The sequence below is a fragment of the Malus domestica genome, chromosome 14 (genome assembly GCF_042453785.1).
Source record: "Malus domestica chromosome 14, GDT2T_hap1".
Taxonomy (NCBI): Eukaryota; Viridiplantae; Streptophyta; class Magnoliopsida; order Rosales; family Rosaceae; genus Malus; species Malus domestica.
Window position 1 is genome coordinate 3,741,035 of NC_091674.1, and position 23,180 is coordinate 3,764,214.

The 23,180-nt window shown below is 37.8% G+C and overlaps 1 protein-coding gene and 1 long non-coding RNA gene across 2 annotated transcripts; both read right to left on the minus strand.

The window, feature by feature from the left end:
• Positions 1 to 10,260: 10,260 nt before the first annotated feature.
• LOC103424285 (uncharacterized) lies at positions 10,261 to 14,176 on the minus strand. Its single transcript, XR_527749.4, has 3 exons — positions 13,969 to 14,176; positions 13,760 to 13,843; positions 10,261 to 11,024 (listed from the first exon to the last, which is right to left on the minus strand). It is a non-coding gene; the product is annotated as an uncharacterized lncRNA (long non-coding RNA).
• A 2,280-nt stretch (positions 14,177 to 16,456) lies between these two features.
• LOC103424286 (exocyst complex component EXO70A1-like) lies at positions 16,457 to 22,848 on the minus strand. Its single transcript, XM_008362373.4, has 11 exons — positions 22,523 to 22,848; positions 22,168 to 22,263; positions 21,853 to 22,058; positions 20,941 to 21,177; positions 20,015 to 20,153; positions 19,669 to 19,881; positions 18,657 to 18,862; positions 17,874 to 18,068; positions 17,686 to 17,785; positions 16,955 to 17,187; positions 16,457 to 16,862 (listed from the first exon to the last, which is right to left on the minus strand). The coding sequence occupies exons 1-11, from the start codon at positions 22,679 to 22,681 to the stop codon at positions 16,745 to 16,747; spliced, it is 1,902 nt and encodes a 633-aa protein (XP_008360595.3). The 5' UTR covers positions 22,682 to 22,848; the 3' UTR covers positions 16,457 to 16,744.
• Positions 22,849 to 23,180: the final 332 nt, after the last annotated feature.

The window sequence follows — 23,180 nt, forward strand, 5'->3', positions numbered from 1 at the left end:
TTTAGAGGGGAGTGAAACTTACTGTTATACTTAAACTTCAATATATATTACAGTTTGCATTGCCAATTATATGAGCCAATTTTTTTTATAGTAAAAGGTCATTAAGAGAAACTCCAAGCCTTGCAATCCCCCTTGCAATGGGGTGGTTCAATCCACTTACACCAACAAAAAGTGCTCCAACCCCCTCCCCCCCCCCCCCCCCCAAAAAAAAAATCAATGGGGCTATTTAGTGGGCCCAACCCCCCAGACTAAGTAATCGGGCCATTCTTGCTCGTATGATCGATTGAGTGAATTTGACTTCAAGCTAACGTTGGCCACATTTTTTTTTTTTACGCAAGGCGTGTAGCCTCCACGCATGAGTGGGGGAGAGTGACCAACCAAAATGTGTCGGTGGGACGTGCGCTACAGGCCTACTCAGTTTCTTTTTATGTGGGCCGTTGGATTTCTTAGATTCGACGGTCCATATTTATCTGACTTTTAATCAGAAAAAATAAAAAGAAAAAAAATTGAAAAAGGTTGAGTCCACCTGGCACAACTTGGCATGTTGGATGCAAAAAATTGTATTCAACGGTGACACGTCCGACCCTGATATCCTCCGAACACCAGGGTAGGCACGTACTGGCTGACACCCAAAGGTAACGAAGCCATACTAACATGCACACGAACTATGAAGAAAGAACAAACATCAATAAAACTTGTAAATTTAACTATAACGAATATGCAATAGTGGAACGTGTTCAGAGCATACAACTAATCCAGAACATTTAAGAAGGAATTGTATACAAATATACAAACAAAGGAAAGGGTCATACACCAAGAGGACTCGAAGATACTGATGCGGGAGTGCCTTGATGTTGGGATTGTACGCCTCGATTCTAAGTCCTAAGGGGACACAAAACAAAACATGAGTGGACCAAGTTTATATATAAGTAATACTAAAATTGTTATTCTTCAACGTACTAACCCCAGTTTAGAAAACTCATATAGCATAATAAGTAATAAGTTTTCCAAAAACCCTGGCATGCCATAAAACCTTTCATAAAGCATATATCATATATAATATGCTTAGTAGCAGTATCACAAGACATAAATAAATCTTCATTCGCCCAAAGGCAGTATCATTCACTCGTAAGCTCTACATCACCCAACTGAAGCCATATAATGATATCATTCGCCCGTAGGCAAAAATAAATCTTCATTCGCCTGAAGACAGTATCATTCGCCCGTAGGCCCTACATCACCCAACCAAAGCCATATAATGATATCATTTGTCCGTAGGCAGATTATATGAATAACCACTAAGTAAGCACATAAAAACATGAACATAATATTTCCAAAATATATATATCTCAATCGGAGCTCAATATCTCAAACATCATATCTTAAATAAAGCATGATATTTCATAAAGCGTAAATCCAATTTACTCGAAAAGAACAGAGAGAGAAATAAGTAAATAGAAACTCATCTTTAAACATAGAGAGGTAAAACTGTAAATGCAAAGGCAATTAAATAACAATCACGATTCACCTGCCTCATAGATAAATTTTGTCCCCTCTATGAAGTAAATAAAAAAATTTGTCTCTCTCCAAAATGTAGTCTTATTATTTGGCTTTATGTGTGATTTCTTCTTAAATATATGGGTTCACATTACTGGAAATTTAAATTATACATAAAATGTATATGTTGTATATTGCAACGAACTTTCGATATAACTATAATGTTGCGCGCCAATTTATTATAACCCAATTTGTATCTACATAACGGTTTGTATAACTAACAATTTAAATATAACGTTTGTATTGCCGCCAATGTAATAACTTTAATACAACCGCCAATATCGCACGCCAATTTTATTATAACATTTTAAAACATAAAATAGAATAAAATCCTCAAAGGCATCATAAACCACACTTAATCTCATCCATAAACCAAAACATAAGCAATTACAAATTAAAAACTAGATGGTCCACTAGATATTTCAACTCTAATTCAATATAACATAAACTTTAAAATAAAATAAAAAGACCCATTGTTCACCAAAAAAAAAAAGTAAAAAAAAAAAAAACCCATTTAGTACTTCATCCGACTTTCACTCGATCTATGCTCTTCCATCTTCAACTTCATGTCAGTCCTCAATGTTAATCACCTCAACAACCTCATCGTCACCATTCCCTCCGCCAGAACTAGGTGGAGCTACGGCATCAACATTAAATGGAACAGGGTTTCGAAGCTGTGGTGGGTGGGGGTGGGAATGATTAGGGTTTTGAAAACCTAGAGAAGGTTGGGCATTTGCAGTTGGAGTCATGAGTCGAGGTCTTGCAATCGCATGTACAACATGCGCAAAAGGAAGATGGCTTAATGGCGGTGGTGGTGATGATGGGACTGCCACCACTGGATGAATGATTGGCGTCCTGACCCTTGGCATTGAGGGGCCTGTTGGTTCAGGAAACCTTTGCCCTACACTGAGCTGGCCACCGGAAGCAATCATAGTTAGTAGCCTATGATGGTGGTGATGGCAGTGTGGAGGAAGATTCATGGCCAGAAGGTATGGAGTGGAGGCGCAGAAGTGGCAAAGATTATGACCATTGCAGATAAAAGGATAGACGGAATCCATTTGTTGATTGATTGAACTGAAATTTTGAGCGATATGGTTAAAGAAAAATAAAATAATTAAGTTCAAAACTTAATTATATAAATGATGAGAGTTCAGCGACGCACACAAGGTAAATGACTTGAATATTGGTCCTTTTTTTTTTATTTGCTGGTCATAGTTTTCGCCTTATTGGGTTATATAGAGAGGCTGGGATGCATTCTTCGCGTTGGGAGTACAATGGTAATTTCATGAATTTATAACACAGAATACAAATTGTACCAACAAAAAATGTCAAAAGAGTAGAGACCATTATGTTTTGATAATATCAAATCTATGCGTTTTGAGTATATATATATGGTAAATAAGTAACTAAAAATTGTAAATCCGAAATCAAAAGAGGAGAGACAACTTAATGCCTACGGATTTGCATGGAAAGTAAGAGTCATGGTGCATATCCTCAAAGAGGAGACAAAATTAAATGCATTTCTAAAAAGGAGCTATGACAAATACAATGTACGTATTCCTGGCTTTTTTGTGTGCTTCAATTTGTGAAAATAGTAGTGCTATTTTCATAAATTAATCATTTCTCTAAACCTAGCTAGCTAGGCAATTTGTATTACCCCTTTGGATGTATTAATTTTAGGGAGGTATATGATTTTTCGTGTTTACTGTCTTATGTTGTGACCTTTTCTTTTTCTTTATTTTCGAACCGAAGCAACAACAACAATTCATTAATAGGAAAACACGATTACAACATGATTACATGAATGGTACCAACTAGGTGCATCTCCTCCAGTGACCTAATTTTTGTCTGGAGATAGTAGTCACTCAACGAGCAAACATATTAAATCCCCTACATGGCACCACAACAAACACACAAGAACATAAGAACCATCGATGCATTTCTGCCACAATAGATTAGCGGTGACATATCTAAAAATGAGGAGCACACAAGAATCAGTGCCACACACACCGTTAGGCGGCACAAACAAACACAAATTACAACTAAGCTGAGAAGGAAACCACCTTCGTCTTGTCTCTTTAGCAAAAAAGGACACGCTCGTACTGACCATCTGTATCAAGATAAATCTGCAATAGTCATGACCCAAACAAGGGTTATATGTAACAAATATGGCTATGGAAGGCTATCTAGCTACAATATTGGTCATAGGTTTGTGTTTGGACCTGATTTTACACTATCGGCTCGTGCAATTAAGGCCGTTGATGAACATAGCTCTCAACCGTTGGATGGCAGAATAGTTAAGATAATTATTATTGAAGGATATATTGTGGTTTTAATCATGATATTATCTTTTGATGGTGAATTATCTTGATACTTTCTTGTACAAGATAGATGAGATGCAAACTATATTTCAAGCTTTGGGACTCTGTTTTGGCCCAAAATACTGGTTTGGGCTGAGTTCAGAATTGTTCTCGGCCCGGAAGCCTTGCTCAGGGGTCGCTGGGGGTCATTTGGTTCATGGGCCGCATAGCCAAGGCCGCCCGTTTCCTATCAGGAAGTGGAATACTCCAGATAAAGAGGAAGTGGGTAAGTCCCATTGCGAGACGGACAGATGGGGTAGTTGAATCCTAATACAAGAAGGAATCTCGGCAGGATGAGGATGCTGAAACTTGGGAATGAATGCGGCCTGATAAAGGGTGGAGTTCAAAGTCCTAATAGGAGTAGGACTTGCCGAGATAAGATTGGATCGGGGTAAGGAGTCTTAATCCAAATATAGTTTTGATTCGATCAGAAGTAGGTTTGTTACTATAAATTGAGGGAGGAGTGCATCATTCAAGCTCTCTCCAATTCAACACATAAATTGCCCTGCACAAACTCTCTCAACAACCTTGAGATTTTTATTTTCTTTTTCCGCCAACACATCTTCAGTTTGGATAAACAGCACTATCGCCGTAGAACCAGCCGACCACAGAACACTTTCAGTTTGGATAAACAACACTGCGTCGAGGCTGACTGGTTATTTATCCAAGTGTCGATCGAGAAAGACTTTCGGGTCTTTATTGGCAGATGTCATCTCATTAGCCTTTTCGGCAAGGTAAGGTGTTACAGTTTACTGCACATTAAACGCCGAGTTGTTTTATGATTGGATACTCACAAGTAAGCTTTAGAGTTCGACATTCTGACGGCCGAACCACATTTACCATCAAAACATATATCTGTTTTGAGTATCTGTATCCCTATACTCTGGTGTCGATTCGGCGTGCTTATACCCTTACAAATTTAATCACTATGGCCGAATCTAGCGTCGACGGTTTGTGAACTTCGTAAAATTAGCAGCCTTGTCTTCAGGCTCTAGAACCCAAAGGTCGAGACGTGTTCCTTCCTCGGCCGCAGTCGCAAGATCGAGAAGTCAGCCGCGCACTCAACGCAACATCAACACATTTTACTCATCGGCCGAGCTCGACCGACGAGTTGGCACGCCCCGCATCAACCGAATGACGTAGTTAGCTCATTAGTTATTCGGGATACGCGCCACGTAGGCTTGGTAGTTTTTAGGGTCAACAGTCTGACATGGATCTACTCGATCGTTGAATTAAGATGGATCTGCAACAGTCATGACCCAGTTCAGATCTTAGCATAAAAGGCAGCTTAGTCGTTGAACGGTCGAATAGCACACAACCGCCATGAAAACCATATATAGAAAGCAGTTTCGACCCACCACAACCACAAAACCAACCCTAAACATCCGGATTTAATTGCAAACATGAGTGTAGAGATTCATTCAGGAATGAATTTTCATGAAAAGCGTGAAGGGTTGCTCACAAAATAGTGGGTAAAGGGATGAGAAAAGTGGCACGCAAAGCTTGAACAAAAAGGGGTAAAAAAGGAAGAAAAAATGTGGTCGCTGATCGTAAGCCACAACAAGGGGCTGACGATTGGAGTAGAAACAATTAGTTTAATAACAAGGGGAGGGAAGAGGTGAGTCGCAAGATGGCCTATTTATGACTTTCTCTAATAAAAGTTGGAATTATAATAGTTCGTGCTCACAGTCATACATTAAGATCTTCTCTTATAAAAATGGGATAATTAAGTGCAAATGTTTCGCGATAATGCCAGATGACCGTGGAATCAAATTGAAGCCTAAATTTTGTTGTTTTTTATATGTGTTGATGCACAAAACCGGAGGTCTTGGAACAACGTAAATCCGACCGTGAATCTGCATAAAATGTAATTGACACAAGAGTTATCGTGGTTCACCCCAAGGTTTGGGCTACGTCCACACTGATTGTATTGTATTTCTCTGTTGAAGAGGAAGAGAGAGCTTAGAGCTTAGGGGATGTGAGGAAGCTTTGAGAGGGATGAGGAGAGACCTAGGAATTGGCCTCTGAGGATGAGAGTGAGGCTCCCCCTAGAATGAGGGTAGGAGTCCCCTTTTATAGAATAAGGGGCTCATCCTCTATTACATATTTGCCCATTCCTTTATCCCATAATTACATTTAAGTCCCCTGAGTATTTGTACGAGATCTAAATACGAGGCCCTAAATATGGTATAAACAGTAGTCCCCCAAGTCTTCAGTCAAGAGAGTCTTTTGGCTGGAGACTTGAAATTCAGTCCATGTGTGGGCCGAAGTAACTAGATGTCGTCTAGAACTAATGCTTGATATGAGGCGGTGCCCAATCTGAAATGATGCTCAACTAGAAGTAGCACATGTTGCGAGGCCGCTCTGCTTGTAGCTTGTGTTGCCTTGGTTGGCTCGGCTTGTGGCGTTTGAAGGTGAGGGAGTCCCTTTTATAGAATAAGGGCTCGTTCCTCAATACATAAATGATGGGCTAGAGTTGATGCTCGCGGCGAGGCGGTTGCTCAGCTGGCGGCGTTTCTCTCTAATGAAGGTGAGGGAGTCCCTTTTATAGAATAAGGGCTCACTCCTCAATACATAAGTGATGGGCTAGAGTCCCCCAAGTATTTTTTATGAGGCCCAGTTGAGGCCTAATATATGGTACATAATGTAGTCCCCCAAGTCTTCGGTCAATAGAGTCTGTTGGCTGGAGACTTCAAATTGAATCCATGTATGGGCCGAAGTGGCGGTTGTTCGGATGTGGTATTTGTATACCCTGCACTGAAGCTTTGTAAGTGAAGCTTTGCAAGTGAAGCTTTGAAGCTAGAGCTCTGTAAATGAAGCTTTCGAAACTGGAGCTTTTGTAAATGAAGCTTTTAAATCTAGAGCTCTGTAAATGAAGTCTTTGAAGCTAAAGCTCTGTAAATGAAGTCTTTGAAGCTAGAGCTCTGTAAATGAAGCTTTTAAAGCTAGAGCTTTTGTAAATGAAGCTTTTGAAGCTAGGGCTCTGTAAATGAATCTTTTGAAGCTGTTTGACATGAGTGATGCTCATGAATGTTTATGTTGATTGACATGAGTGATGCTCATGGATGTTGTCATGAGTGATGCTCATGAATGTTAACATGAGTGATGCTCATGAATGTTGTCATGAATGATGGTCATGAATGTTTATGTATGATTGTCATGAGTGATGCTCATGAATGTTTATGTATGAATGACATGAGTAGTGCTCATGTATAATTTGGAGTACTGGGCGTACTTTTGATCGTCTGGTTGGAGCTATTTTGGGCTTATGGGTTTTCGCCCTCTACACAACATTCCAGCCCATTTACTTTGGGCTTGTCGTTGTTCTTCCTTTTTTTTTTTTTTATTTTTTTTTTTTACCCTCTGATGGGGTTTATACAGATGTGTCCGAAAGATAAGGAAAATAAATTACATCATTCTGGTGGGGTGCTTATTCCATGCTTTTGCAGTGTTTTTCTGCTGCACTATCTTTGGTTCTTTATCTGGCAGACATAAGGAATCATAATAATAGGAAGATCTTTTGCTTTTCTTCTTTTCTCTTTTCATTTTCTGCTTTTCCTTTTGCTTTCTCCTTTTCTGCTTTCCGAAATATTCTCCCAACAACATGATCTTTTTCTTTTCTGTTCCTTTCTTTGATCTCTCCACCTCCAGACACACTCACTTGCTTTTGTTTTTACTTTCCCTTTTCTTTCTCTTTTCTTTTTGCTTTGTCCGCCACTGCCTTTCTCTTTCAGCCTGGTTTCTGCTGTTTGAACACAAGCTGGTGTACTCCAGCTGTAAAAAATGTAAATAACGTAAAGAACGTGGCCTCCCACTCCATGTCTTTGTCTTCAGAAACCCCACCTCAATGACCATTTGCTATTCTTTATCTCTCCACTCATTCTCTGTCCTTGATCCGTAAGGCCAAGTGGTGTGTAATGCTGGCTCCTGCGCTGTCTCCACTCCTTCTTTGTTCTTGACAGCAACTTTAGTCCCATCACTGAGAAGGAGATTTCTTGCAGATGTTTCTAGAATCTCTCTACCAGGCGGTTTCTCTCCTTCATAAAAAACAATGGGATCCAGCGCATAAAACAATAGTATTCGCACAAGCTTGCTCTATTTTCAACATCATCATTCTTGCTAGTTATGGATGCAATGAAATGCCCACAAGCTTCTTAGCTGTTTCCCTTGTCCGAGTTGACTGCGAGACTAAGAGAGTTGACAGCGGAGGGAGAGAGAGAGTTCAGACTTCAGATGCTCTAGTTCTTTCTCCTCCCGTCTATCCAGCAAGTTGACTTGGTGAATAACAACCTGACAGGTGTCGAGATCCCGGAGCGCAATGGCGGTGGAGAGCTCGTCGCCCTTGATTTGGGTTTTAACAAAATCGAAGGTTACGTGCCAGTAAATTTTGGGAGCACTATTCTCACAAATCTGCAACAATATATCGCAACTGATATCTCCTTCTGCCGCTGCGACCCCGCCTCTATGATCTCCACCTGCACCGGAATTCTGCCTTCCTCTACCAACGCCGTGCAGGCCTCCAATACCAATACGGGGACGCTCAGCGCGTACGCTGACTTGTCCACCATGTTCGAAACGAAGTCCGTCATCGATTCCACTAGCAACTTCCTGATTCCCGATTGCATGGCTCCTAATCTTGTTCTGTTTGACTGAACAGATCGAGTACAGATCCGTCGACGTGTCCTTCTTCCCGAACGTGAAGGTGCCACGGACCTAAGGATAGAGTCGATCACATCCTTGTTCTCTAATCTTACGCTTCAGAAGATGCCACTGACCTAAGGATGGAGTTGATTGCGTCCGCGTCGGAGGCCGAGTCGACTTGGTCCGAGTCAGACTCGTTATCGGGAAAACCAGCGGCGGACGACTCGTCGTCTTGGAGGAAGTGGTGGACGAGCTCGGAGAGGCAGGGGGCGTCGGGATTGGTCAGTTTTGTGGTTGCCGAGTCGAACCTTTGGCCCTCCACCTCCGACCTCAATGATATAATCGCCATAGCAGAGGACTTTGAAGAGGAGTTTGGTGGTTGCAGCAAAACTCATGGTTTCGAATTGATGTGGCATAGTTTCGTACAGAAATTGTATTCCTGATATGATTCGTGCAGGAACACCTTCCTCGCGATGCTCTTGCAGATCAGAGTGGCCTGATCGAACAAGGAGTCGATTGAAGGGTTTGCCAGTTGCGGGTTTGGGCTCGCATTTGGGTTCGGGTTGAAACGGTGGGGTGGTCTGTGCAGGTTTGCCGAACTTCTAGAGGGCCGAGAAGAGTCGGGGGATTTGATCATACGGCTTGTGATGATTGGGCACAAACCGCGTTGTCTTCCGCTGTCTATGGAGGAGACAATGAAGCGACGGTTGAGATCATACCACTTGGCGCATTCGTGGAACCAGCTGTTGCTGTGGTAGTGGTAGACATGGGTGGCGGGTTTGGCGAAATTTGTCGATAATCGCCAGCCTGAGAGATGGAAGACTGAAAGTTGCAAGTTGTGATTTCAGACTGAGAATTCGCGGAAGGGTAGCAGGGGACCTTCATTTTTCTGAAGCATGGAGCTGTAAGTTGTGAGTTCGGGCTGGCGAGATTAAGAATGGCTCCTTATTTCTCAGTTGGGCTTTTTCGCTGGCCCCATTTCTGGGTTTCTAGAGAGCGAGATCTGAGATTTTGGTTTGGTGTTTATGCAGATTCACGGTGGATGTGAAGAATCGAGAGAGAACCGACATAATTTTTCGTGTCGTTTCCCACAGACGACGCCAAATGTTGATGCACAAAACCGGAGGTCTTGGAACAACGTAAATCCGACCGTGAATCTGCATAAAATGTAATTGACATAAGAGTTATCGTGGTTCACCCCAAGGTTTGGGCTACGTCCACACTGATTGTATTGTATTTCTCTGTTGAAGAGGAAGAGAGAGCTTAGAGCTTAGGGGATGTGAGGAAGCTTTGAGAGGGATGAGGAGAGACCTAGGAATTGGCCTCTGAGGATGAGAGTGAGGCTCCCCCTAGAATGAGGGTAGGAGTCCCCTTTTATAGAATAAGGGGCTCCTCCTCTATTACATATTTGCCCCTTCCTTTATCCCATAATTACATTTAAGTCCCCTGAGTATTTGTACGAGATCTAAATACGAGGCCCTAAATATGGTATAAACAATATGATTTTTTTTTTCTAGTAATCTGAATGTTTTAAGAAAAATGTTTGATTAGATAGGCATGTTTGAGTTCTGGTACCTAAAAGTTACCATGTCAATAGTTTCGTATATGGTATTTCCCACACTTCCACTACCATTTAAATAAGGAAACTTTAATGAAAAGGGTTTGAACTAAGTTTAGTTTAATAAAAAACCACCCTATACTATTATTTAACCAAAAGGACTTCATATTTAATCATAAAAACAAAACTAATTTACATTAGATCCACAAACATTTAACACACATGGGCTGAACTAAAAGCCTAAAACGAAATGATTTTTTTTTACACCTTTGCCCCTAACAGCAATGCTATTCTGTTAGCCAATTCTGTTAGAAGTAAACTTTCCCTTATTTACAAATATGCCATTTTGTCAGCCAGTTCTTTCTCTCATTTTTTCTTGTGGCCGTTCGTTCCCTCCCCCTTCAGGTTTTGGAATTATTATTTTTCTTCTTGTCATCCGCCTTCCTCCTGAAAGGGAGGTAAAACTCATTGTGGCTAATGGAGAGTGGCCACCTCCTCAAACCATTTTGCACGTTTAAAGAAAATGGGAGCAATTGCTTCCCCAACTTTATTATTATATACATTTTAATATTATTTTATTAATTGATCACTTATTTGTGATTAGGTGGTTCAGATTCTTTTGTTGATCAATTCACCCTTAATTTTGCTTACCACTTAGAACCCACTTTCCTAGAATGCAGGAGCAACTTCTATTGGAAATTATCCCAGTTTCATTTTCAGTTTTTGAAACTTTGTAGATTTGCCAGTGGGGTCTCAATTCTTGACGGATAAAACAATGGTCTTGTAGATTTGCCCGTAAAGCTTCGGTATTTTCACCGCCTCGGGTGTTTTCAACACCACCACCTTCTCCTTATTATCTACCTTTACAGGAAGTGTTGCTCGTGGCTTTGTTCTGTCCCAGCAACAACCTAAAAACAAATCAACAAAAAATGCATTGATATCGTACTAACAATTTGATACTTTACATCTTCAAGAAAGAAAGAAAAAAAGATCAAATAGCTACAATATTTCCCCAAGTAAACAAAATTATCAATTATAAACATTGAACACTAACTTTTTCTCGAATTGGATAGGGGTACCGTTACTATTTCTTAAATAGAACACTAGTACTATTATTTCTTAAACTGAACAATGGCTCTATCACTATTTTTTAAACTAAACACTTACTATTTCTTAAACTGAACACTAGTACTATCACTATTCTTAAACTGAACATTAACTATTTCATAAACTGAGCACTGGTATTATCACTATTTCTTAAATTGAATACTCACTATTTTGTATACTGAACACGGATATTATCATTATTTCTTAAACTTAATACTAATATTATTATTATTTGTTAAACTTAATACTGATTATTTTTTAAGCTAAACACTGACTATTTTTAGAATTAAACACATGTACTGTCACTATTTCTTAAACTAAACACTGATTATTTCTAGAACTGAAAAATGACTATTTATTAAATTGAAAACTTGTTCTATCATTATTTTTTAAACTAAATACTAACCATTTTTTGAATTAAACAAGGGTACCATCACTATTTCTTAAATTGAGCATTGATGATATCACTAATTTTTAAACTAAACACTATTTTTAGAATTGAACATGTATATTATCACTATTTCTTAAACAGAACACTGCTATTATCACTATTTCTTAAACTTAACAATGATTAGTTCTTAAACTGAAAATGAGTATTATCACGATTTCTGAAACTGAATACTAATACTATCATTATTTCTGAAACTGAATACTAGTACTATCCCTATTTTTTAAACTGAACACTGACTATTTCTAGAACTCAACACTGATACTTCACTATTTTTTCTGTAGTTTTAGAAATAGTGTGAGTTATTTTGATTCAATTTAAAAAATAGTGTAGGTTATTTTGGTTAAATTTCTTAAATAATGCACAATTTTGTTGTAGTTCCAAAAATAGTGTGAATTATTTTGATTCAGTTTCATAAATAGTGTGAATTATTTTGGTTTAGTTTCAGATATAGTGTGAGTTATTTTGGTTCAATTTCAGAAATAGTTTGTAATTTTGCAGTAGTTCTAGAAATAGTGTAAGTTTTGGTTTAATTTCATAAATAGTGGGTTATTTTGTTGTAGTTCCAGAAATAGTGTTTATGTTGTTCACTTCCAAAAATAATGTGGGTAATTTTGCTATAATTCTAGAAATATTATGAGTTGGTTTAGTCTCAAGAATAATGTTCGTTAATTTACTATAGTTTTAGAAATAGTGTTCATTTTGTTCATTTTCATAAATAGTGCGAGTTTATTTCGTTCAATTTCCGAAATAATGTAGGTTATTTTGTTGTAGTTTAAAATTAATGTTTATTTTGTTTCCTTCCAGAAATAGTGTGTTATTTTGGTTTAGTTTTCAAAAATAGTATGTGTCATCTTGCTGTAATTTCAAAAATAGTGCAGGTTATTTCAGCTCAGTTTTAAAAATAATGTTTGTTATTTTGCTAAAGTTTCAAAAACATTATTTATTTTGTTCATTTTCAGGAATAGTGTGGGTTATTTTGCTGTAGCTCTAGAAATAATATGAGTTATTTTGAAACTGTTTCATAAATAATGTGGGTTATTCATCCACAAGTAACCAGAAGATTAATAACTTTTCTAACTTATCACTGTGACCATAACGCAAATAGATTTGTGATCAAAATTCCTCCTGGTCCACGACCAAAGTCTGAAGGGGTTGAATGCTTTGAACTAATTTCGACAAAAAAAAATAAAAAATAAAGAATGCTTTGAACTGATAAGAATGAACATATTTGTTAAAGTAGGATAAGGATCAAACTTTTTAAATTGTCCATTATATCAACCATTCATCCACAAGCTTACCATTTGAACTCCAAAATAATATCACTTATCATGTAAACAATTGGATATCAATTACCTTTTAAATGCTTAGACAAACACCATCCCCCAATCCAAACCACAACAAAAGGGAAAAAGAAAGGTCTTAGTTACACAGTTCAAACACGGAAAGCTTTGTATGTGAGGCAATGCGAGTCGCCCAGGAAAAGGCTGATGCAACCTGCTCAGCTAAGCAATTTGCCAACAATCTTAAAAATGTAAAAACATTTGACTATTTTGTTTGCCTCTCCATAAATGGGGGTAAGGCTAGCCGACATTCACCTCTCCCAGACCCTGCGTAAAGCGGGAGCCTTGTGCACTGGGTACGACCGTTTGTTCAGAATCAAGATTAGAATTCATAAGAACAATGTAATGCCATTCCCAAATACAACTTCCTGTAATGAAATGTGAAAACCATTTACTCGTCCTCCGACTCAAGGATTGAAATTTGAAAACCACAAGCCCCAATCCACTCATTCCATCCAGAAAACATCAAATATAGTATTATAATTCAATCGAATTAAAACTCATTAGGGATAGATCAACATTCACAAAGATAGAATCCCACATCAACAAGGAAAAGAGGTCAAACCATATGGAAATTGGATGATTGTGATAAACTATTTAAGATGTATATGTACTAGAAAAAGTAATTAAAAGAATTTTTAAGAGATAATTAGATAATAAAAACTCATCCCTCATATTAAAAAGGAGGTGCCAAATGAAGCACCTAACAAATTGAAAAGCAAAAGCATGAAGAAATATCTCTGACCGTTTGTTCAAGCTCTTGACCTCCTCGTTTGTCATTTGCCCTCCAAGCCTAGCAGCTCCAGCTTCCGATTGCCGGAGTCTTCACCTTCATCATTAATTTGATTGGAGAAATTCAATAACAAAATAAAGAAACCGTGAATTGAAATCAGGAACGAAATCAGAAATATGCAAATCTTTCAAACAAGAAACCGAAACGAGAGGAAAGCATACCATTTGACAGGAGAAACTGAGCTCCAAAGGCTCAATACTGAGCCGCTTGCCCGTGCTTATCGAATTCGATGATTCAATTGATTTGTGAACCGGTGGAATTCGAGTAGAAAATGAAAAAGAGATTGGGTGGAGAGAGAGAGAGAGAGAGAGAGATTGCAAAAATGGAGGAAGTGAAATTGAATTGAAAATAAAAGCAATAGCAGAGAAAAGATGGGGGATTGAAAATTTGAGATGTTAAACGGGGAAGGGCACGCCGTAAGGGTAAAATTGAAAATTCATTGTTTGGACCATTTTGATTGAACTGATTTAATGTTGGGTTTTGTCTTAACCATTAAATAAAATTACTATATGGTTTTTAGTTAACATTTAAAGTTTTCAAATCATTTCCATTAGTTTCCTTTTAAATAAGGTCAAGTTTTAGCAATATTGTAGGCCGGGTCGGCCCAATAAAGCCCAATTCAAAATTTTTTGACACAATGGAGCCCGGTAATAAGATAAGGAAGGAGCTTTTTTTTTTTTTTTTTTTTTTGTTAAACAATATATATTGTTAGATTAACCACCGACAAAGTTTGAACTCACGGTGCCATGCATGCAAGGAGCTTCTTGAGACAATGTTTAAGTGGAAAACAACTTGTCAATGGTTACACTCATTTTTACTAACACACTCTTTTAATATTTGTCTTTTGATATTCTTTAATTTAGATATGACGGTCACAAATTAAAAAGAATGTCTAAAAATAAAATGAAGTGTGTTGATAATATCACTCTTTGTTAAATTAACATCGGTCAACGTCATACATGGATGTACACGTGTCCAAGAAACAAAAAATGTTATAAATACCGTAATAAGTAACACATCTGACCTTAATGTACTTAGCTTTTGCATGGTTACTCATATATATCTCGTGACACAAACTTTTCTGCAAAGACTCTGCTAGATTTGGTCATTAGTAGTCTTCATATTGTATTCGGTTAGGTGAGTCTCTGTCTTAAATTGGATTTCGAAAAGTTGCGCTAACTCTAACTTAATGATATTAGGGCTCGTTTGTTTGGATTCACTAAATTTTATTGGACTAGATTGAACTAACTGTTAGTGTAGTCTAGCGTTTGTTAATATTAATGAGATTAGCTGGACTCGCCTAGACTAACGGCATCGTTGCTAGCAGTTCTTAGCGAGAGTCCTCGAAAACCCCGAGACTAGCTAAGCCCTGCTTCATCCTACTCCCGTTGCTCTGCTGGCGTCCTCTCTGCAACCACAACTTCATCTTCTATGCGACCACAACTTCATCTTCTCTGAAACCATAGCGTCCTCTCTGTACACATCTGCACATCTTTGCAAATCCACTCGAATCACAAAACCCAGATTCGTTGAGATTGCAAAACTCATATTCGAATTGCAAAACCTAGACACAATTTGCAAATCCTAGATTCAAATTGCAAACCTAGATTTGAATTGCAAAACCAAGTTCGTTCGAAACTTTGCAAAACCCAGGTTTGATAGGAAAATTTTGTGGCCTCAAATCCAAAAGGAAATAATCAAAACCAAGGGTGCTCTGCAAACCAAATTCCTTCTGCAACTTTCGAGAGAGAGATGGAGGTTAGGGAAATTTTGGGGCACAAATTTTTTTTTTTTTTTTTTTGGATCCATTTGGTGCACAATTATTTATGTACAAAGTTCCTTTATTTTAATTATTAGTTTGACACTGCACTAAACGCTATACCAAATTAGTCCAGCTTAGTTTAGTCTAAGCCAGTCCAGCTTAGTCCCTAAAGTTAGTCAAGTCCGAGATAGTCCGGTGCAACAAACGCACCCTTAAATGATTGGACTTTCGAAAAGTTGTGTTAACTCTAGTCCCTAAATGATGATTGAGCTCTTAAAAAGTTGAGTTAGCTATAATGACGTGATTAGTTCTCAATGTGAAAATTGGTTTCCCTTGTGATCTTATGTAGGGCCACTCGTGAAGGTGCGTGTTGGAGAATAAAACCTCACATCGATCATATGACAAATTGTATACAATTAATATATGGAAGTTTTCACTCCTAATATCTCTGAGGTCTTTTGTGATAAAATCTAACACCTTGTAATAAGTGATTAAATTAGGACAATATCAATGACATTGGGATGCACTATGCTGAGCATGAAAAAGTTTATCATGGTTAAGCATGCTTTAGCCCTTCGTGTTAGCAATCAAATTCAACAGTACAAATGTTCCCATAACTTAGTCCAATAAAGCGTATGAAGTCGTCCGATTATGCTCTAACTTGCCCGATTTCACTTTTAAAACTCTTAAGTCTTTAATCATTCAGTCTCTGAGTAGTCATGCCCTTCTCTTTCCATTTCTTTTGCTCTTTTACAAGTTTAGCATTTATTTCAGAACCAAGACTTGAATAAGTATTGTAGATAAAGTAAGGTCAAGTGTATTCGGTTTATAGTTATTATTTGGTATACACAAAGAAAATAATAAAGTCCTTAATAAGGCAGAAAAAATAATCAAGAATGAACCAGTATCCCATTTATGACACAATTTTCTCATTTTAAAAAGTGCAATATAACTATTTAGAAATGCTAATAACAATTATCTCTCGTATATCTTTTAACATTTCACATATCTCTCATTTGGTAGCTGAACAACAAAAGGTAAAAAAAACTTAAATGAATAATTGAAGGCTTTACATGGGGCATATAACATGGCTTATTAGTAAACCTCATCTTAATTGTACAAAGAATACCATTGGAAGCTAAGTCCCTAGATCTCAAAACAAGCATGTCAACTATCTATCGCTTCTGTTCTCCCCACGTCTTGCTCTCGAAAAATTCATTCAGCATCGACTCAATGGTCTCAGGGCGAAGCTTTATATACTTCCCCGGGTTTTTTCCGTTCTCGATCATAGGCCTGCAACACAATGCATGCTAATGGTGATGCCAGAAATGCAAAAAATATGAATCATTTTCAAGGGAAATGTTTGAAAATATGAGAAAACATACCCAAAACGTTTGATGAATGATCTGTAAGCAGGCAAGAGGACTTCAGCAACAGCTAGCCTTAAAGACTCTCGCAATTCGCTGTCAGGAACTGTCCACTGAGATTGCCTTTGATGAAGCTCCTCAAATTGCACGTTGAAAGTCTTGAATCGATCTTTCACCATAGCTCTTGAAAGTGAACTGCTATCACCACCTGATGGATTTCCGCTGCCCTGAACGGTAAGACACTGCAGAATCTGCACCACAAACATAAAATAAAAACACCGGAGCAGATGAGAATGATTTCAACTAATGTCCCCAGTAGAGGGAAGAATTCGCGCATTATAATTTTAGATTTAAATTATTGAAAATTTGAGCCCATTTACTCCTGTTATAGATGATAAAGATGTTGCCATACTTCAACACCTTCTAATGATATATTCGAAACATATGAATACCATAATCATCTATAATGTATTAAGAATAGACAGATTAAAAAATAGTCGAGACCAGGAGGATGGGGGAGTGGATCAAGGCCACATGATCAAGTGTCCTGAGGAAAATATGAAATGGATATACTGAAATTTTGAAATAAAAGGGTAAATTAGGGCTATGGATAAAAGGAAAACATGACCAGCACAAACAAATCCCTAGTGGTCAATATCTAACAAGAATTCAGAACGAGGGAATAAGGCAGCACTAGAAGAAAACAGAAAGAATATGGTGGAGAAATAGTATGATCAAAGAATCAAAACCTTTGCCCAAGAAACCCTCTTATACTGATTTGCATGCTGCTGTACGATCCTTCGGTGTATCTGCACCCAGTCATCCCCCAACAAATCCTTTGCTTCTGACCTGTATATAATTTCTTATCAGCTAATACAGTATCAGCATGCAGATAGGATCAGTATCTTTTAAAGAGCAGGATTACTGTAAAACAAACCTCCGCACAGATCTCACTATATAGTGAATGTTGTTCATAAGAAATAATTGAGTGAGGGCAGGATCTTTATACTGCTTAGATTTTCCATCCAGGTTGTTCTGAAGAGCCTGCATAATCCTTGTAGTAACATTTGTTAACTGAGATTCCGGCTCACCATCAAACTCTTGAAAAAGTTGCTTCAGAGTGGATTGATAACTGTGAACATCAAAAACAGTCATATGGTGATGTTTGCACGGTTACTGTTAAAAAAGGCCCAGAAAAATAGAAAGAAAACCAAACTTGCAATTGGGGGAAAGGAAGAAATACAAAAAGGCAAATAACTTCGCTGATAGAGATCTTGATAAATTAAAGGCTTTCACCATATAAACCCTTGATAACATCACACTTTAGAGACACTTCAAACTCAAAACTTTAGAGAAAAAACCAACTTAGTTTGTAACATCAAAATGATTTCACAACTAAGAATCAATTAGCGCATGACAAGTGGATGGATGACGGGCTCCTAAAGCCAACTTAGTTTGTAACATCAAAATAGTTGTCCGGAAGTTTTTTCTGGTTTACTACCTCATAACCAGCCAACATGGAAACAACAATCCAAGTAACTAACAATTCAACAAAGCAGAGAATTTACCAAAAGCTATAGGGGCAAAAAAATGATACAGTATATCAGATCGCCCCCAAAGACATCAGTAATCACGAATACTTCAAAGTTATTATATTTGCAATCACCTCAGATGGGGAACAAAATAGCAAGAAGCAGAAAGCACAGGAATAACTACTTACTCGAAGAGAAACTTTACATAGTTTATCACATAGCTTGTCAAAGGATGGACGGTTCCATCAAGAACAGCAGTTTTTGTGGCATCCTTTTCAACAGCTTCTTCAAAATCACCAAAAGTTTCCTGCGCTGTTTGAGCTAGACGCTTTGTCAAACTTAATGCAGATTCCCGCATTTCCATGCAAGCTTTACTTCCAAAAAGGAATTCAATCTGAAATTAAGATCTAAGAATTATATTTTAAACCATTTATCATCTTCTTAAAAGTATTAAACCAACATTTGAAGAACATATAAAGATAAAAACGATAACTAAACTAACATTTTGACCTGCAACGTTCTTCAGGAATTCTAGTTTCCTTGCAATGTAAATTTCTAACTCTGTTTGACATTATTACACTTACCCCCATGTTACTACTTTTCTACCTTATGGCCTTCAAATTACTCCAGTGATCATCTTATAGAATTAAACATACGACTTTGTGAATTATAATGCTACTTATTGATGAGTTCTAAGGTGTTGTCAGGTCTCATTCAAACATACACAGTTCTGCCGTGATTTAAGAAACCAAAACTAAGGTCTTAGCAAGTATTTATATCAGCAACATAGCATCATTTGTCACATTCATATCGAAGCCAGAACTACAGTATGCATTATGTGCTACAGAACACCGGAAATATTACCATGAATGGTGAAATACTGAATGTTTTTTCCAAAATTAGCAGCAACGGATGGACTTCAGAAGCCTTTTATGCAAGTTGGTTTAAGTGCCTTAACCAAAACAATTTTGTGCATAAACTATTGACTGTGAGTGTGTGAGTATGTGTGTTATCCATTCAAAAAATTGATTGCCATATGTCCATATCGAACAGGATATAAATTTCTTCCATGAATCCCTATAAATTATCCCCCACAATATGCAGGAAGAAACTCTCAAAATGTTTAATTAAGTAAACAACAATTTCACAAATTTGTAATCATACATGGTCTATATTATGCAATAACTAAAATTTCAATACCTCTGACTGAAGTTCTCTCATTATCTCATACATGTCTAAAAGAACAAATAACTTTTCAGGTGACCTCTTGCTTCTGGCAATAGCCTCCCCAAAACTGAGGAGCACAGCCACACTGTTTGCAGTAACTTCAGCAAAACATGGATCCTTAAGTGACTCAGCACCTTCAAATATTTGATCGCAGATTTTCTTTTCACCAGTAAACAGAAGTTTCACCTGTTTTAAACAGTATAGCACTTGGGAAATAAATAAATAAGATAACAATAATAAAACCGGAGATGAAAATAGCAACAGCAACTAACAAACAAGCCATTTACAATCAATTCAGCTAAAACTCACGAATCCTTACAGCTATCCGCATATAATGTATCCAATTCCCAATCTTAGCCTCTAAAACCTCCCACTGCATTTTCTGAACATCATCTTTAGTAAGTCTCTCCACGCCTAGTTTCCTCAAGCTCTGCTCCAAAACAGAACCACGAGTGTCCCTGATAGATAAGGAGCATCTTTGTCAGTTTATGAAATAATATGTGAAACAAAGAAAGATTTGAATTCATGCACTTCCTCAACCAAGCCTTAAGTTCAAATAAGTGGGGTTGGCTACTGGAATCCTTTTTTTCCAGTTTTCCCTATCTATAGTCATATCCTTCGTTACATCTTTGGCATCTTATGTAGCAAAGAAAAAGACCAAACAAATTTATTTTTCAAACCTATTTAGAGAATAAATGTAACAAGCGCAAATTCTCCTCTACCGTTTTCTTCTTTTTGTAGTTTTCTGAGAGAAAAATGATTCAAATCATATATCCTAAAACCAATAATCGTGTGTTGCTAAGAAATACAATGGACTAGTTCCATCCCATCAAGGTCACAACATGACCAGGCAGAGAATTCACGGCTTAGATGCAATTTAGGCTGCATTGCATTGATTGGAAATGATTACGTATATCATTTCTTTACCTATTTATTATAAATCGAATAAAATAACTCAATCTCAGTCAGGTGTTTGGTAAGAATCAAGCGGTCAGAAAACCAATTTAAAGAAAGGCAAGTACTTTCTAGCTCATTTAGGTCATCTAGATGACAAGGGAGAGAAGATGAGAGGAACTCTATGAAGAAAATTTTTCTAGTATATTCTTTTTATCTAATGAATGACACCCTTTATTTAAAGATATACTTTAACTAATAAGTTAATAACAGAAATTATCACATATGACTGACAATGTAAGCAATGGTGCAACATAAGGTTAAACCACAAAAAAGAAATAAAGAATTCACCTGTAGGTCCTAAATAGCTGTTGTTGATGGCCAGCTAGAACCATTTGTTGGGCTAAATCATGCAGTAATGGCAGAACCCTTGGGGGAATAAGGGTTAGTGGTGTGTAAATGACAGGTTTTAAGCTTTTGTTTGGGTGGTCAGAACCCTTTCCACTAGCTTCATTTTTCTGTCCAGCTGGATCTGGCCGTAGAGAGTCGGGGAGACAATCAAATAGACGATCAGGCTCCACAGGCTTGCTGAAATACGAAAGAAAAAACATACTTGAGGGGCTATAATCTCAAAGTTCAATTATTATCAGACCTGATATTGTATCATAGGATTGGCATGGTACAATAGGAAATTGGCATCCTGAGAGAAACAGGAAATGAGGAACAAGAAGAAACATTGAGGTTTGTTATGAGGTGGAAGGCCATGACTAAAATATTGAATTTTACCAACAAAAAAAAACCTCTGTAACGTTTGAATTCTACGATAAGTAAAACATCAATATTTATCAACAAAAATAGGGCACCAAGAATCTTACACAATCATGTTCTTATCAAGAATCTTACATAATCATTGTTCTTATCATGCCTTTTGGCTGACAAAGGTGAAGTAAACTTAAATTCTTATTGAATTCAACTTCCTAACTACCGTTTTCATTGTTGTAATCACTTTTTTCATATATTTGAGACAATGTTTCTGTACAAAATTATACTTCCAGATCAAACATTACAGAGTATCTCCCTCAACCAAAACGGAAAAAGAATAACAAAAGAACAAAAATTTAATACGCTTAATTAGATACAATGGAAATAGTAAACAAAATTTCAATGCTTGCATGTCACATTTAACAGTTGACTGATAATAATTTGAAAGCAGGAAATGGTACTTGAAACTCGCAAAGATGTTTTCCCGTATTTAAAACGAACCTGTAATTTGTGAGCAGCTGTCTAAACTCATCTTCGAGCTTCGAGATGGCTTTCGAAAGCAAGTTATTGGCATGGTGAAGCACCCCATCACTGCTCTTAACATTTTTGTGGCTACTGAAGAAGTGAATGATGCTTCTCAGCTGATCAATTGCTTCCAAATAGCTTTCCAAATCCTCATGTGGCCCTCTCAGTATTTTAGCCTCTGCCTAAACCAACACCGCCACATTTTTCCAATCAAATTCTTCAAATGTATCAACAAACAAGGACAAATCACTAATTGCATTGCATTAACGAAGCGAAAAAAGGGTGATTAACCTTTCGTGTGAGGTCGAATTGCCCCAATATAACCTCTACAGCCTTCAATGTCTTATCAATGTTCTCATGCGCCCTCCGAATCGAATGTGTCCTAATCTATCATCCACAATTACCACCAATTCAAAAACAAACACAAATCAAAATCCTAAATTTATGTCAATTAAACCTAAAGATATCATCAGCTCCATATATACATATTAAACCAAATCAAAGGCAAATTACACCGGTCGAAACGAAACGCGGCGTTTGGAAACTGGTACATTCTCCGAAACACGATGAAGAAGGTGACATTTTCCTCAGGTTTCTTGGGAAACAAACACAGAGAGAGAGAGAGAGAGAGAGAGAGGTGATTGACCTGAGTGGGACGCATGGCGGTTTCGAGGGCGGAGAGGCGGTGGTCGAAGGAGCCGAGAATGGAGACCATGTTGTCGGTGATGGTCTGGCTCTTGTGCAGCGCGTCTCTGATAGACGAAGCTCTCGCTCCCAGGGCCTCCATTGCCTGCGAAACCCCCATCTTTCAAAACTTTCTCGCCGGATTTTCTCTGACTTTCTCAGTGACTGTTTGGCAAGCGAGAAAATGCGAGATTATATTTCCGAGCACGGGTTTTTGTGAGGGAGAAATCTGACGAGACAGAGGTTGCGTAATAAGTCCATGTTTTTTTTCTCGTCCGTCGTCCAAACGCGGAGGGAAGCCAACGAAAGTGGTTATATAGGACACAAAGAGGATCCTCGTGTCAGACTGTCAGTGAAGGGTTATATTAAGTGGGTCCCAATATCGTTCCACCGTGGCTTTCCTAATAAATTTTGCGCTCCTTTGCGTTACACACACATTTACCTTCTTTTTCTTTTTCTTTTTTCTTTTATTTAAAGGGATTATTTGGTGGCTTTGACAAGACAAACGATTTTTCGGAGATCGAGAAGACTTAGAGGCATTTCAATCTCTTTCAACCATCATCGTGTGATTCACAAGCATTATGCTTTCTAATAACAAACCTTTTTTTTTAATAGGGTGC

Bases quoted from the DNA above. Each gene is read 5' to 3' on its own strand.
- LOC103424286 (XM_008362373.4), bottom strand. From the start codon at position 22,681: ATGGGGGTTTCGCAGGCAATGGAGGCCCTGGGAGCGAGAGCTTCGTCT. The intron at 22,059-22,167 runs GTTAATCACCCT...GTGTTGGTTTAG, and splicing joins AATTCGACCTCACACGAAAG to GCAGAGGCTAAAATACTGAG. The intron at 17,188-17,685 runs GTTTTGATTCTT...TTTGTGGTGCAG, and splicing joins AGAGGGTTTCTTGGGCAAAG to ATTCTGCAGTGTCTTACCGT.